This window comes from Bombina bombina, chromosome 5, assembly GCF_027579735.1.
Source record: "Bombina bombina isolate aBomBom1 chromosome 5, aBomBom1.pri, whole genome shotgun sequence".
NCBI classification, from domain to species: Eukaryota; Metazoa; Chordata; class Amphibia; order Anura; family Bombinatoridae; genus Bombina; species Bombina bombina.
Genome location: NC_069503.1, coordinates 8679907 through 8696843, shown reverse-complemented (window position 1 = coordinate 8696843; position 16937 = coordinate 8679907). Strand labels below are relative to the sequence as shown.

The 16937-nt window shown below is 30.0% G+C and overlaps 1 protein-coding gene across 1 annotated transcript; it reads right to left on the bottom strand.

Annotated features, from left to right (window-relative positions):
- Window positions 1-2189: 2189 nt before the first annotated feature.
- LOC128659667 (zinc finger protein 665-like) lies at window positions 2190-5060 on the bottom strand. The gene has a single exon (XM_053713236.1). The coding sequence runs from the start codon at window positions 5058-5060 to the stop codon at window positions 2190-2192; it is 2871 nt and encodes a 956-aa protein (XP_053569211.1).
- Window positions 5061-16937: the final 11877 nt, after the last annotated feature.

The window sequence follows — 16937 nt, the reverse complement described above, 5'->3', positions numbered from 1 at the left end:
GTCTGATATGGGCATGTAGCTGACAGGGGCTGCAGGACCAGGGGACTGATGTGAGTATATGGTTGACAGAGGGGCTGCAGGACCAGGGGACTGATGTGGACATATGGTTGACAGAGGGGCTGCAGGACCAGGGGACTGATGTGGGCATATGGTTGACAGAGGGCTGCAGGACTAGAGGTCTGATATGGGCATGTAGCTGACAGGGGCTGCAGGACCAGGGGACTGATGTGAGTATATGGTTGACAGAGGGGCTAAGGGCCAGGGGACTGATGTGAGCATATGGGTGACAGAGGGGCGGCAGGGCTAGGGGTCTAATATGGGCATGTAGCTGACAGAGGGGCTGCAGGACCAGGGGACTGATGTGGGCATATGGTTGACAGAGGGTTGCAGGACTAGAGGTCTGTTATGGGCATGCAGCTGACAGAGAGCTGCATATCTATGGGTCTAATCTGATGGGCATATGACTTACTATATTAGATGCAGAAAAGTAACAAGATGAGGTATATTATGCTATCTATAGCTGATAATATATCATATAATTAGATTATAATCACAGCACATAAAAACAATGTTGTTGGTATATTTCTTAGTTTTAATAACTGCATATTCAGTTATCTGTTATGGAAATAAACATTCAGAACATTCAAAACAACCGTAATAAGTGCTTAACCGTACAATAAACTAAAGTATTATAACTAGCTGCCTAAATATGTTTTAGGCTAATGTGTGCCTAGCACTTTCCTGCAGTATGTCAGTCTGCACCCATCTAAAGACCATAGTCTAGCCCTGAAATATCAGACAATCCTTCTCTGAACAGGATAGCCAAAACCATTGTGGGGAGTGGTTTCTCTTATTCAGGGATATACTTCCTGACATTTCAGGGATATACTTCCTGACATTTTAGGGATGGACTTCCTGGCATTTCAGGGATGGACTTCCTGGCATTTCAGGGATGGACTTCCTGGCATTTTAGGGATGGACTTCCTGGAATTTCAGGGATGGACTTCCTGGCATTTTAGGGATGGACTTCCTGGCATTTCAGGGATGGACTTCCTGGCATTTCAGGGATGGACTTCCTGGCATTTTAGGGATGGACTTCCTGGCATTTTAGGGATGGACTTCCCGGTATTTCAGGGTTGGAATAACCATTATAGATAGTCTTGAGAAAGGCCTAGTCTAGGCCGAAACGCGTTGGCATACTGGTGAGCTTGGTTTTAATTACCTATATTATATATCATATACAGTGTTGCACTATTTGTTTCTCTTTTGTTCCCTTTTAGGTATTTTATCGATGTATTTGTTTGTTATGGATCTTACCAAGGATTTTTAACATCTGAATTAAGGATTTGTTTTCACTAGATCTTTAGTGCTTTTTGATATTATCACTGATTTTCTATTTTTGTCTTTTGATATTTTTGTCTTTTGATTTTTGACCTTTGTTTATCATTTGAATTCAAGTTTTCCACGTGGATTTTTTCACAAGTTATTTTTATTTTTATACACCTCACGGATTTACAATTTTTTAATTTAGCAGCTGAACCGCAATAATTTGACCCACTCAACGTTTACATTCTACTATTATTGACTTCACGTTATATTTCTACACGTCACTTTGGAGGAAACACTACTGGATTCACTTACATATAACCGGTTGAACATTTGAACATTTTTTATGTACGCCAATTTTTGTGAACACTATTTTTTGTGAATGCTATTTTTCTTTTTTGTGAATGCTATTTTTCTTTGTTGAAAGCTATTGTGTGCACTCAATCACTCACTTAGGTTGTTTATATTATTGAATGTACATGTCCTTCTAACTCCTCATCACTGGCTCACTAAGTCAGCGTCACATGCTATACTCCATTGGATATTTTTAAATATTTTTAGATTTGTTTATTATATATTTTTTTGTTAAGTCAGACATGGATCCATGCGTCTGATTGCCATTTGTAAATTTTTATATGTATTAAAATGTACCTTTTACTAGCCTTTTAAGCTTTTTAGCGCTTACTCTCTCCCCATTATAGGTGGGATCAGACTGATACTGCAGGAAGGTTCCTATCTCTGAAAAGTGCACATTAGGATACTAGAGGCGGCTTCTGAGGTGGTGACTACCGACAAAACAAGCTGTTATACTTTATGTTCACTTTTTCATTCTGTCATTTTTAAAAATCCACATCCATAGAAGATCACTCTATCCCATGTGTTTTATGGTGTTTACAAAGCAAAGAGAATTCAACAAAAGTTCTCCCACATTCATGACACATGTATGGTCTTGTTTTATGGCTTTTTTTATGTCTGTTAAGGACAGATGAGTCACTGAAATACTTTCCGCACTCCACACATTTATAAGGCTTCTCGCCAGTATGCACTCTATAGTGTCTAAGGAGTTTGCTTTGATGCACAAATTCTTTTCCACACTGGAAGCAGGTGTGTGGCTTTTCTCCTGTATGCATCTTCTGGTGCACGTCAAGCTGTGATTTCTTAATGAAGGTCTTACCACACTGAGTGCATTTATGTGGTTTATCCCCAGTATGAGTTCTCTGGTGAATAATTAAATGACATTTAAGTATGAAGGTTTTCCCACACTCACATTTATATTTTTTATCCTTAGTTTGAGTTTTCTCATCTTTTCCAAACCCTGATGCATATGCTAAGTTTTTCCTACTCTTATAACCTTTATATTGGTTGTGATTTTTGTGGACTTTTTTATGAGTGACCAACTCAGAGTATTTCAAGAATTTCTCTTCACATTCACTGCAAGTATACAGTTTATCTGTCCAGTGGACCTTCTGGTGAGTGACCAAATCTGAGTGCTCTATAAAGCTATCTCCACATTCACTGCACTTATACAGTTTATTGACACTGTGGACTTTAAGGTGAGTGACTAACTCTGAGTACTTCAAGAAGTTTTCTTCACATTCATTACACTTGTATAGCTTATCTATAGTGTGAACCGTCTCATGAGTGACTAACTCTGAGTGCTCTATAAATCTATCTCCACATTCACTGCACTTATATAGTTTATTGACACTGTGGACTTTAAGGTGAGTGACTAACTCTGAGTACTTCAAGAAGTTTTCTTCACATTCATTACACTTGTATAGTTTATCTATAGTGTGAACCTTCTCATGAGTCACCAGCTCTGAGTGCTGTAGGAAGCTCTCTCCACATTCACTGCACTTATATCGTTCATCCACACTATGGACCTTCAGGTGTTTGACCACATCTGAGTACTTCAGGAAGCTCTTTTCACATTCATTACACTTATATAGTTTATCTGTATTGTGTACTTTCTGGTGAGTGACCAGCTCTGAATGCCTTAAAAAGCTTTCCTCACAATCACTGCACTTGTATTCTGTCACCACATTGTGAACCTTTTCGTGACTGACTAGCTCTGAGTGCTGTGAGAATATCTCCTCACATTCACTGCACTTATATAGCTTATCTACACTATGGACTTTCTGATGCGTGACCAGCTCTGAGTACTGTAGAAAGCTCTCTTTACATTCACTGCACTTATATAGCTTATCCACACTATGGACTTTCTGATGAGTGACCAGCTCTGAGTGCTGTAGAAAGATCTCTTCAGATTCACTGCACTTATATAGCTTATCCACACTATGGACTTTCTGATGAGTGACCAGCTCTGAGTGCTGTAGAAAGCTCTCTTCAGATTCACTGCACTTATATAGCTTATCTACACTATGGACTTTCTGATGAGTGACCAGCTCGGAGTACTCTAGAAAGCTCTCTTCACATTCACTGCACTTATATAGCTTATCTACACTATGGACTTTCTGATGCGTGACCAGCACTGAGTACTGTAGAAAGCTCTCTTTACATTCACTGCACTTATATAGCTTATCCACACTATGGACTTTCTGATGCTTGACCAGCTCTGAGTACTGTAGAAAGCGCTCTTCACATTCACTGCACTTATATAGTTTATCATCACTATGGATATACTGATGAGCAATCAGCTTTGATCTTTGAAAGAAACTCTCCTCACATTTAGTACATGCATATAGTTTATCCATATTATGAGTGACTAGCTCTGAGTTGTGGAGGACCCTGTCATCAGATTCACTAAATGCATTGAGTTTGTCCACACTAGCAGTCATACGATGTGGGACCAAATCGAAATCAGGTGAAAACCTCTTATGGTACTCAGCACGCTCATGATTTTTCTCCCGATGTTGACCTAGCATTAATTCATTAGCACAGACTTTTCCACATTCGGCACATGCCCAGTTGTTTTGATTGTGAAATATAATGTGTTTGTTGTATGCAGCAGGATTGATAAAGCCTTTTCCACAGCCATTGCAGCGTAGGGTGTTCCCTATATGTATTTTATAATGTCGGTTGAGAACTGAAGAGTCATTGAAGCATTTTCCACATGCAACACATATAAAGGGCCTCTCACCAGTATGGATTCTCTGATGTCTACGGAGTTTGGCAACTTCACAAAAGCTTTTCCCACAGTCACTGCAACTATAGGGCCTCTCTCCGGTATGGGTCCTCTCATGAATTACCAGAGATGATTTCCGCAAAAAAGTCTTCCCACATTCAAAACATCTAAAATCCTTATGTCCATTGTGTGACTTTTGATGAGGGATAAGATTGGATTTGTAAGTAAAGTGCTTCCCACAGTCAGAACAAGAGTAGGGTTTCTCAATAGAGTGAACACTGAAATGCTTTATCAGGGTTGACCAGACATCGAACGTTTGGCCACATTCAGCACAGATATAAAGCTTATCTCCTGAAACTGGAATCTCATGTTCAGCTGTATCAATTTTACATGTGTTGTATTCAAACTTCACTTCAGTGTCTTCTTTCTCTGTGACTTTCTTCGCATTCCAAGGGCGTCTGCATTGTCGTCCTTTCTGCACAGTACTAGCTTTTCTCTTTGGCCTTTTCAAAAGTGTAGTTATGTCTGTTCTATGCCTTGTTATTCTTCCACTCCTCCTTGGTTTATTCTCACTCTGGAAGACTGTGTGGAAAACATTTCCATTTACTCTCATTGTTTTCCTTTGTGAATTAGGAGACGTCTGGCACATGCCAGTGTCATCATTTGATAGCCAATAGGATGTATCTGCAGGGGATATAAGAAAATTAGCTAAATCAGTATTTTACTCTGGAGAACTGGAGTATCTATCACTTGCAAAATAACTCATTTCTAATGTTTTAATCAAATATCCAAGACATGTAATTTCTTATATACAATATATATACATATGTTTCTATAGGTATTTCCTGCATACTGGTAGCTGACTTCCCCTTACTTCTGTACAGGAAACATGGGCTGTGTCTAGAAACATTCTATACCAAATACTTTATAAAAATAAATGCAAGATGAAATGATTAAGCTAGACTTTCCTATCCTGTTAACCTTAAAGGGACAGTCAACTCAAATTGTACTATTGTTTAAAAAGATAGATAATCCCTTTATTAGCCATTCCCCAGTTTTACACAGAAAACATGGTTATATTAATACACGTTTTACCTCTGTGATTAACTTGTATCTAAGCATCTTCTGACAGACCCCTGATCACATGACTATCTATTGACTTGCATTTAAGTCAAATAGTGCTGTGTTGTTAGCGTCCACGGGCATCAGCACAATGTTATCTAAAAGCAAATTCAAAAGCATGCGATCATGGGGCTGTCTTTAGGGACTTAGAACTAATGTAAAAAAAATTGGAGTCTTTGTACAAAATGTTGGATAAAAGTAATCTTTACTAATTAAAAAGTAGCAAGCAGCAAAATAACAACATAAGTTAGATACTAACCAAAAGTCCTAAAATATTAGTATATACAGCAGAGAATAATCAGAGATTGATGAATATCAGCTAATAGCAGCAGTTCCTAAATTGTACTAATTATAAAATTCTAAATCAGTATGGATTTAATTATCAACAATCATACATACTATACACTAACAACAATCATACATACTATACACTAACAACAATCATACATACATATACACTAACAACAATCATACATACATATCCACTAACAACAATCATACATACTATACACTAACAACAATCATACATACTATACACTAACAACAATCATACATACATATACACTAACAACAATCATACATACTATACACTAACAACAATCATACATACTATACACTAACAACAATCATACATACATATACACTAACAACAATCATACATACATATACACTAACAACACTCATACATACATATACACTAACAACACTCATACATACATATACACTAACAACACTCATACATACATATACACTAACAACAATCATACATACATATACACTAACAACAATCATACATACATATACACTAACAACAATCATACATACTATACACTAACAACAATCATACATACTATACACTAACAACAATCATACATACTATACACTAACAACAATCATACATACATATACACTAACAACAATCATACATACTATACACTAACAACAATCATACATACTATACACTAACAACAATCATACATACTATACACTAACAACAATCATACATACTATACACTAACAACAATCATACATACTATACACTAACAACAATCATACATACATATACACTAACAACAATCATACATACTATACACTAACAACAATCATACATACTATACACTAACAACACTCATACATACATATACACTAACAACACTCATACATACTATACACTAACAACAATCATACATACATATACACTAACAACAATCATACATACATATACACTAACAACAATCATACATACTATACACTAACAATCAATCATACATACATATACACTAACAACACTCATACATACATATACACTAACAACACTCATACATACTATACACTAACAACAATCATACATACTATACACTAACAACAATCATACATACTATACACTAACAACAATCATACATACATATACACTAACAACAATCATACATACTATACACTAACAACAATCATACATACTATACACTAACAACAATCATACATACATATACACTAACAACAATCATACATACTATACACTAACAACAATCATACATACTATACACTAACAACAATCATACATACTATACACTAACAACAATCATACATACTATACACTAACAACAATCATACATACATATACACTATCAACAATCATACATACATATACACTAACAACAATCATACATACATATACACTAACAACAATCATACATACTATACACTAACAACAATCATACATACTATACACTAATAACGATCATACATACATATACACTAACAACACTCACTCCAGCAGTATTTATAGGCAACAGGTCTGATTTCCTAAAATAACTTTATTATAACATGAAACAAAGTGCATATTGCTAAAAGTGCATAAATCTAAAAATGCATATTTCAAAAAATATAGTAATGAATGAGCTATACTTATATAGTGTAGAATGAGCTATACTTATATAGTGTAGAATGTGCTATACTTATTATATAGTGTAGAATGTGCTATACTTATTATATAGAGTAGAATGTGCTATACTTATTATATAGAGTAGAATGTGCTATACTTATTATATAGTGTAGAATGAGCTATACTTATTATATAGTGTAGAATGAGCTATACTTATTATATAGAGTAGAATGTGCTATACTTATTATATAGAGTAGAATGAGCTATACTTATTAAATAGAGTAGAATGAGCTATACTTATTATATAGTGTAGAATGAGCTATACTTATTATATAGTGTAGAATGAGCTATACTTTTTATATAGTGTAGAATGAGCTATACTTATTATATAGTGTAGAATGAGCTATACTTATTATATAGTGTAGAATGAGCTATACTTATTATATAGTGTAGAATGAGCTATACTTATTTTATAGAGTAGAATGAGCTATACTTAATATATAGTGTAGAATGAGCAATACTTATTATATAGTGTAGAATGAGCTATACTTATTATATAGAGTAGAATGTGCTATACTTATTATATAGTGTAGAATGAGCTATACTTATTATATAGTGTAGAATGAGCTATACTTATTATATAGTGTAGAATGAGCTATACTTATTATATAGTGTAGAATGAGCTATACTTATTATATAGTGTAGAATGAGCTATACTTATTATATAGTGTAGAATGAGCTATACTTATTATATAGTGTAGAATGAGCTATACTTATTATATAGTGTAGAATGTGCTATACTTATTATATAGTGTAGAATGAGCTATACTTATTATATAGTGTAGAATGAGCTATACTTTTTATATAGAGTAGAATGAGCTATACTTATTATATAGAGTAGAATGAGCTATACTTATTATATAGTGTAGAATGAGCTATACTTATTATATAGAGTAGAATGAGCTATACTTATTATATAGTGTAGAATGAGCTATACTTATTATATAGAGTAGAATGTGCTATACTTATTATATAGAGTAGAATGAGCTATACTTATTATATAGTGTAGAATGAGCTATACTTATTATATAGTGTAGAATGAGCTATACTTATTATATAGTGTAGAATGAGCTATACTTATTATATAGAGTAGAATGTGCTATACTTATTATATAGAGTAGAATGAGCTATACTTATTATATAGTGTAGAATGAGCTATACTTATTATATAGTGTAGAATGAGCTATACTTATTTTATAGAGTAGAATGAGCTATACTTAATATATAGTGTAGAATGAGCAATACTTATTATATAGTGTAGAATGAGCTATACTTATTATATAGAGTAGAATGTGCTATACTTATTATATAGTGTAGAATGAGCTATACTTATTATATAGTGTAGAATGAGCTATACTTATTATATAGTGTAGAATGAGCTATACTTATTATATAGTGTAGAATGAGCTATACTTATTATATAGTGTAGAATGAGCTATACTTATTATATAGTGTAGAATGTGCTATACTTATTATATAGTGTAGAATGAGCTATACTTATTATATAGTGTAGAATGAGCTATACTTATTATATAGTGTAGAATGAGCTATACTTATATAGTGTAGAATGAGCTATACTTATTATATAGTGTAGAATGAGCTATACTTATTATATAGTGTAGAATGAGCTATACTTATTATATAGTGTAGAATGAGCTATACTTATTATATAGTGTAGAATGAGCTATACTTATTATATAGTGTAGAATGAGCTATACTTATTATATAGTGTAGAATGTGCTATACTTATTATATAGTGTAGAATGAGCTATACTTATTATATAGTGTAGAATGAGCTATACTTATTATATAGTGTAGAATGAGCTATACTTATTATATAGTGTAGAATGAGCTATACTTATTATATAGTGTAGAATGTGCTATACTTATTATATAGTATAGAATGTGCTATACTTATTATATAGAGTAGAATGTGCTATACTTATTATATAGAGTAGAATGTGCTATACTTATTATATAGTGTAGAATGAGCTATACTTATTATATAGTGTAGAATGAGCTATACTTATTATATAGAGTAGAATGTGCTATACTTATTATATAGAGTAGAATGAGCTATACTTATTATATAGTGTAGAATGAGCTATACTTATTATATAGTGTAGAATGAGCTATACTTATTATATAGTGTAGAATGAGCTATACTTTTTATATAGTGTAGAATGAGCTATACTTATTATATAGAGTAGAATGAGCTATACTTATTATATAGTGTAGAATGAGCTATACTTATTATATAGTGTAGAATGAGCTATACTTATTTTATAGAGTAGAATGAGCTATACTTAATATATAGTGTAGAATGAGCAATACTTATTATATAGTGTAGAATGAGCTATACTTATTATATAGAGTAGAATGTGCTATACTTATTATATAGTGTAGAATGAGCTATACTTATTATATAGTGTAGAATGAGCTATACTTATTATATAGTGTAGAATGAGCTATACTTATTATATAGTGTAGAATGAGCTATACTTATTATATAGTGTAGAATGAGCTATACTTATTATATAGTGTAGAATGAGCTATACTTATTATATAGTGTAGAATGTGCTATACTTATTATATAGTGTAGAATGAGCTATACTTATTATATAGTGTAGAATGAGCTATACTTATTATATAGAGTAGAATGAGCTATACTTATTATATAGAGTAGAATGAGCTATACTTATTATATAGTGTAGAATGAGCTATACTTATTATATAGAGTAGAATGTGCTATACTTATTATATAGAGTAGAATGAGCTATACTTATTATATAGTGTAGAATGAGCTATACTTATTATATAGTGTAGAATGAGCTATACTTATTATATAGTGTAGAATGAGCTATACTTATTATATAGTGTAGAATGAGCTATACTTATTATATAGTGTAGAATGAGCTATACTTATTATATAGTGTAGAATGAGCTATACTTATTATATAGTGTAGAATGAGCTATACTTATTATATAGTGTAGAATGAGCTATACTTATTATATAGTGTAGAATGAGCTATACTTATTATATAGTGTAGAATGAGCTATACTTATTATATAGTGTAGAATGAGCTATACTTATTATATAGTGTAGAATGAGCTATACTTATTATATAGTGTAGAATGAGCTATACTTATTATATAGTGTAGAATGAGCTATACTTATTATATAGTGTAGAATGTGCTATACTTATTATATAGAGTAGAATGTGCTATACTTATTATATAGAGTAGAATGAGCTATACTTATTATATAGTGTAGAATGAGCTATACTTATTATATAGTGTAGAATGAGCTATACTTATTATATAGAGTAGAATGTGCTATACTTATTATATAGAGTAGAATGAGCTATACTTATTATATAGAGTAGAATGAGCTATACTTATTATATAGTGTAGAATGAGCTATACTTATTATATAGTGTAGAATGAGCTATACTTATTATATAGTGTAGAATGAGCTATACTTATTATATAGTGTAGAATGAGCTATACTTATTATATAGTGTAGAATGAGCTATACTTATTATATAGTGTAGAATGAGCTATACTTATTATATAGTGTAGAATGAGCTATACTTATTATTAGAGTAGAATGAGCTATACTTATTATATAGTGTAGAATGAGCTTATACTTATTATATAGTGTAGAATGAGCTATACTTATTATATAGTGTAGAATGAGCTATACTTATTATATAGAGTAGAATGTGCTATACTTATTATATAGTGTAGAATGAGCTATACTTATTATATAGTGTAGAATGAGCTATACTTATTATATAGTGTAGAATGAGCTATATTATTATATAGGAGTAGAATGAGGCTTACACTTATTATATAGTGTAGAATGAGCTATACTTATTATATAGAGATAGAATGTGCTTATCTTATTATATAGAGTAGAATGAGCTATACTTATTATATAGTGTTGAATGAGCTATACCTTATTTTATAGGTGTAGAATGAGCTATACTTAGTATATAGAGTAGAATGAGCTATACTTACTTATATAGTGTAGAATGAGCTATACTTATTATATCATTAGAGTAGCTATGAGCTATACTTATTATATAGTGTAGAATGAGCTATACTTATTATATAGTGTAGAATGAGCTATACTTATTATATAGTGTAGAATGAGCTATACTTATTATATAGTGTAGAATGAGCTATACTTATTATATAGTGTAGAATGAGCTATACTTATTATATAGTGTAGAATGAGCTATACTTATTATATAGTGTAGAATGAGCTATACTTATTATATAGTGTAGAATGAGCTATACTTATTATATAGTGTAGAATGAGCTATACTTATTATATAGTGTAGAATGTGCTATACTTATTATATAGAGTAGAATGTGCTATACTTATTATATAGAGTAGAATGAGCTATACTTATTATATAGTGTAGAATGAGCTATACTTATTATATAGTGTAGAATGAGCTATACTTATTATATAGTGTAGAATGAGCTATACTTATTATATAGAGTAGAATGTGCTATACTTATTATATAGAGTAGAATGAGCTATACTTATTATATAGTGTAGAATGAGCTATACTTATTATATAGTGTAGAATGAGCTATACTTATTTTATAGTGTAGAATGAGCTATACTTATTATATAGTGTAGAATGAGCTATACTTATTATATAGTGTAGAATGAGCTATACTTATTATATAGAGTAGAATGAGCTATACTTATTATATAGAGTAGAATGAGCTATACTTAATTATATAGTGTTAGAATGAGCTTTACTTATTATATAGAGTAGAATGAGCTATACTTATTATATAGTGTAGAATGAGCTATACTTATTATATAGTGTAGAATGAGCTATACTTATTATATAGTGTAGAATGAGCTATACTTATTATATAGTGTAGAATGAGCTATACTTATTATGTAGTGTAGAATGTGCTATACTTATTATATAGTGTAGAATGTGCTATACTTATTATATAGAGTAGAATGAGCTATACTTATTATATAGTGTAGAATGTGCTATACTTATTATATAGTGTAGAAGTGAGCTAATACTTATTATATAGTGTAGAATGTGCTATACTTATTATATAGTGTAGAATGAGCTATACTTATTATATAGTGTAGAATGATCTATACTTATATAGTGTAGAATGAGCTATACTTATTATATAGTGTAGAATGAGCTATACTTATTATATAGTGTAGAATGAGCTATACTTATATAGTGTAGAATGTGCTATACTTATTATATAGTGTAGTATGTGCTATACTTATTATATAGAGTAGAATGTGCTATACTTATTATATAGAGTAGAATGAGCTATACTTATTATATAGTGTAGAATGAGCTATACTTATTATATAGAGTAGAATGAGCTATACTTATTATATAGAGTAGAATGTGCTATACTTATTATATAGAGTAGAATGAGCTATACTTATTAAATAGAGTAGAATGAGCTATACTTATTATATAGTGTAGAATGAGCTATACTTATTATATAGTGTAGGAATGAGCTATACTTTATTATATAGTAGTAAATGTGCTATACTTATTATATAGAGTAGAAATGAGCTAAACTTATTATATAGTGTAGAATGAGCTATACTTAGTTATATAGTGGTAGAATGAGCTATACTTATTTTATAGAGTAGAATGAGCTATACTTAATATATAGTGTAGAATGAGCAATACTTTTTATATAGGTGTAGAATGAGCTATACTTATTATATAGAGTAGAATGTGCTATACTTATTATAGTAGGTGTTGAGATGAGCTATACTTATTATATAGTGTAGAATGAGCTATACTTATTATAAGTATAGAATGAGCTATACTTATTATATAGTGTAGAATGAGCTATACTTATTATATAGTGTAGAATGAGCTATACTTATTATAGTAGTGTAGAATGAGCTAGTACTTATTATATAGTGTAAATGTGCTATACTTATTATGATAGTGTAGAATGAGCTATACTTATTATATAGTGTAGAATGAGCTATACTTATTATATAGAGTAGAATGAGCTATACTTATTATATAGAGTAGAATGAGCTATACTTATTATATAGTGTAGAATGAGCTATACTTATTATATAGAGTAGAATGTGCTATACTTATTATATAGTGTAGAATGAGCTATACTTATTATATAGTGTAGAATGAGCTATACTTATTATATAGTGTAGAATGAGCTATACTTATTATATAGTGTAGAATGAGCTATACTTATTATATAGTGTAGAATGAGCTATACTTATTATATAGTGTAGAATGAGCTATACTTATTATATAGTGTAGAATGTGCTATACTTATTATATAGTGTAGAATGAGCTATACTTATTATATAGTGTAGAATGAGCTATACTTATTATATAGTGTAGAATGTGCTATACTTATTATATAGTGTAGAATGAGCTATACTTATTATATAGTGTAGAATGAGCTATACTTATTATATAGTGTAGAATGAGCTATACTTATTATATAGTGTAGAATGAGCTATACTTATTATATAGTGTAGAATGAGCTATACTTATTATATAGTGTAGAATGAGCTATACTTATTATATAGTATAGAATGTGCTATACTTATTATATAGAGTAGAATGTGCTATACTTATTATATAGTGTAGAATGAGCTATACTTATTATATAGTGTAGAATGAGCTATACTTATTATATAGAGTAGAATGTGCTATACTTATTATATAGAGTAGAATGAGCTATACTTATTAAATAGAGTAGAATGAGCTATACTTATTATATAGTGTAGAATGAGCTATACTTATTATATAGTGTAGAATGAGCTATACTTATTATATAGTGTAGAATGAGCTATACTTTTTATATAGAGTAGAATGAGCTATACTTATTATATAGAGTAGAATGAGCTATACTTATTATATAGTGTAGAATGAGCTATACTTAGTATATAGTGTAGAATGAGCTATACTTATTATATAGTGTAGAATGAGCTATACTTATTATATAGTGTAGAATGAGCTATACTTATTATATAGAGTAGAATGAGCTATACTTATTATATAGTGTAGAATGAGCTATACTTATTATATAGTGTAGAATGAGCTATACTTATTATATAGTGTAGAATGAGCTATACTTATTATATAGTGTAGAATGAGCTATACTTATTATATAGTGTAGAATGAGCTATACTTATTATATAGAGTAGAATGTGCTATACTTATTATATAGAGTAGAATGAGTTATACTTATTATATAGTGTAGAATGAGCTATACTTATTATATAATGTAGAATGAGCTATACTTATTATATAGTGTAGAATGAGCTATACTTATTATACAGTGTAGAATGAGCTATACTTATTATGTAGTGTAGAATGTGCTATACATATATAGAGTAGAATGAGCTATACTTATTATGTAGTGTCGAATGTGCTATACTTATATAGAGTAGAATGAGCTATACTTATTATGTAGTGTAGAATGTGCTATACTTATATAGAGTAGAATGAGCTATACTTATATAGTGTAGAATGAGCTATACTTATTATATAGAGTAGAATGTGCTATACTTATTATATAGTGTAGAATGTGCTACACTTATTATATAGTGTAGAATGAGCTATACTTATTATATAGTGTAGAATGAGCTATACTTATTATATAGTGTAGATGAGCTATACTTTTATATAGAGTAGAATGAGCTATACTTTATATAGTGTAGAATGAGCTATACTTATTATATAGTGTAGAATGAGCTATACTTATTTTATAGAGAAGAATGAGTCAATACTTAATATATAGTGTTAGATATGAGCAATACATATTATATAGTGTAGGAATGAGCTATACTTATTATATAGACGTAGAATGTGCTATACTTATTATATAGTGTAGAATGAGGCTATACTTATTATATAGTGTAGTAATGAGCTATACTTTATTATCTCGTGTAGAATGAGCTATACTTATTATATAGTGTAGAATGAGCTATACTTACTTATATAGTGTAGAATTGAGCTATACTTATTATATAGTGTGAATGAGCTATACTTATATAGTGTAGAATGAGCTATACTTATTATATAGTGTAGAATGAGCTATACTTATTTTATAGAGTAGAATGAGCTATACTTAATATATAGTGTAGAATGAGCAATACTTATTATATAGTGTAGAATGAGCTATACTTATTATATAGAGTAGAATGTGCTATACTTATTATATAGTGTAGAATGAGCTATACTTATTATATAGTGTAGAATGAGCTATACTTATTATATAGTGTAGAATGAGCTATACTTATTATATAGTGTAGAATGAGCTATACTTATTATATAGTGTAGAATGAGCTATACTTATATAGTGTAGAATGTGCTATACTTATTATATAGTGTAGAATGTGCTATACTTATTATATAGAGTAGAATGTGCTATACTTATTATATAGAGTAGAATGTGCTATACTTATTATATAGTGTAGAATGAGCTATACTTATTATATAGTGTAGAATGAGCTATACTTATTATATAGAGTAGAATGTGCTATACTTATTATATAGAGTAGAATGAGCTATACTTATTATATAGTGTAGAATGAGCTATACTTATTATATAGTGTAGAATGAGCTATACTTATTATATAGTGTAGAATGAGCTATACTTTTTATATAGTGTAGAATGAGCTATACTTATTATATAGAGTAGAATGAGCTATACTTATTATATAGTGTAGAATGAGCTATACTTATTATATAGTGTAGAATGAGCTATACTTATTTTATAGAGTAGAATGAGCTATACTTAATATATAGTGTAGAATGAGCAATACTTATTATATAGTGTAGAATGAGCTATACTTATTATATAGAGTAGAATGTGCTATACTTATTATATAGTGTAGAATGAGCTATACTTATTATATAGTGTAGAATGAGCTATACTTATTATATAGTGTAGAATGAGCTATACTTATTATATAGTGTAGAATGAGCTATACTTATTATATAGTGTAGAATGAGCTATACTTATTATATAGTGTAGAATGAGCTATACTTATTATATAGTGTAGAATGTGCTATACTTATTATATAGTGTAGAATGAGCTATACTTATTATATAGTGTAGAATGAGCTATACTTATTATATAGTGTAGAATGAGCTATACTTATTATATAGTGTAGAATGAGCTATACTTATTATATAGTGTAGAATGAGCTATACTTATTATATAGAGTAGAATGTGCTATACTTATTATATAGAGTAGAATGAGCTATACTTATTATATAGTGTAGAATGAGCTATACTTATATAGTGTAGAATGAGCTATACTTATTATATAGTGTAGAATGAGCTATACTTATTATATAGAGTAGAATGTGCTATACTTATTATATAGAGTAGAATGAGCTATACTTATTATATAGTGTAGAATGAGCTATACTTATTATATAGTG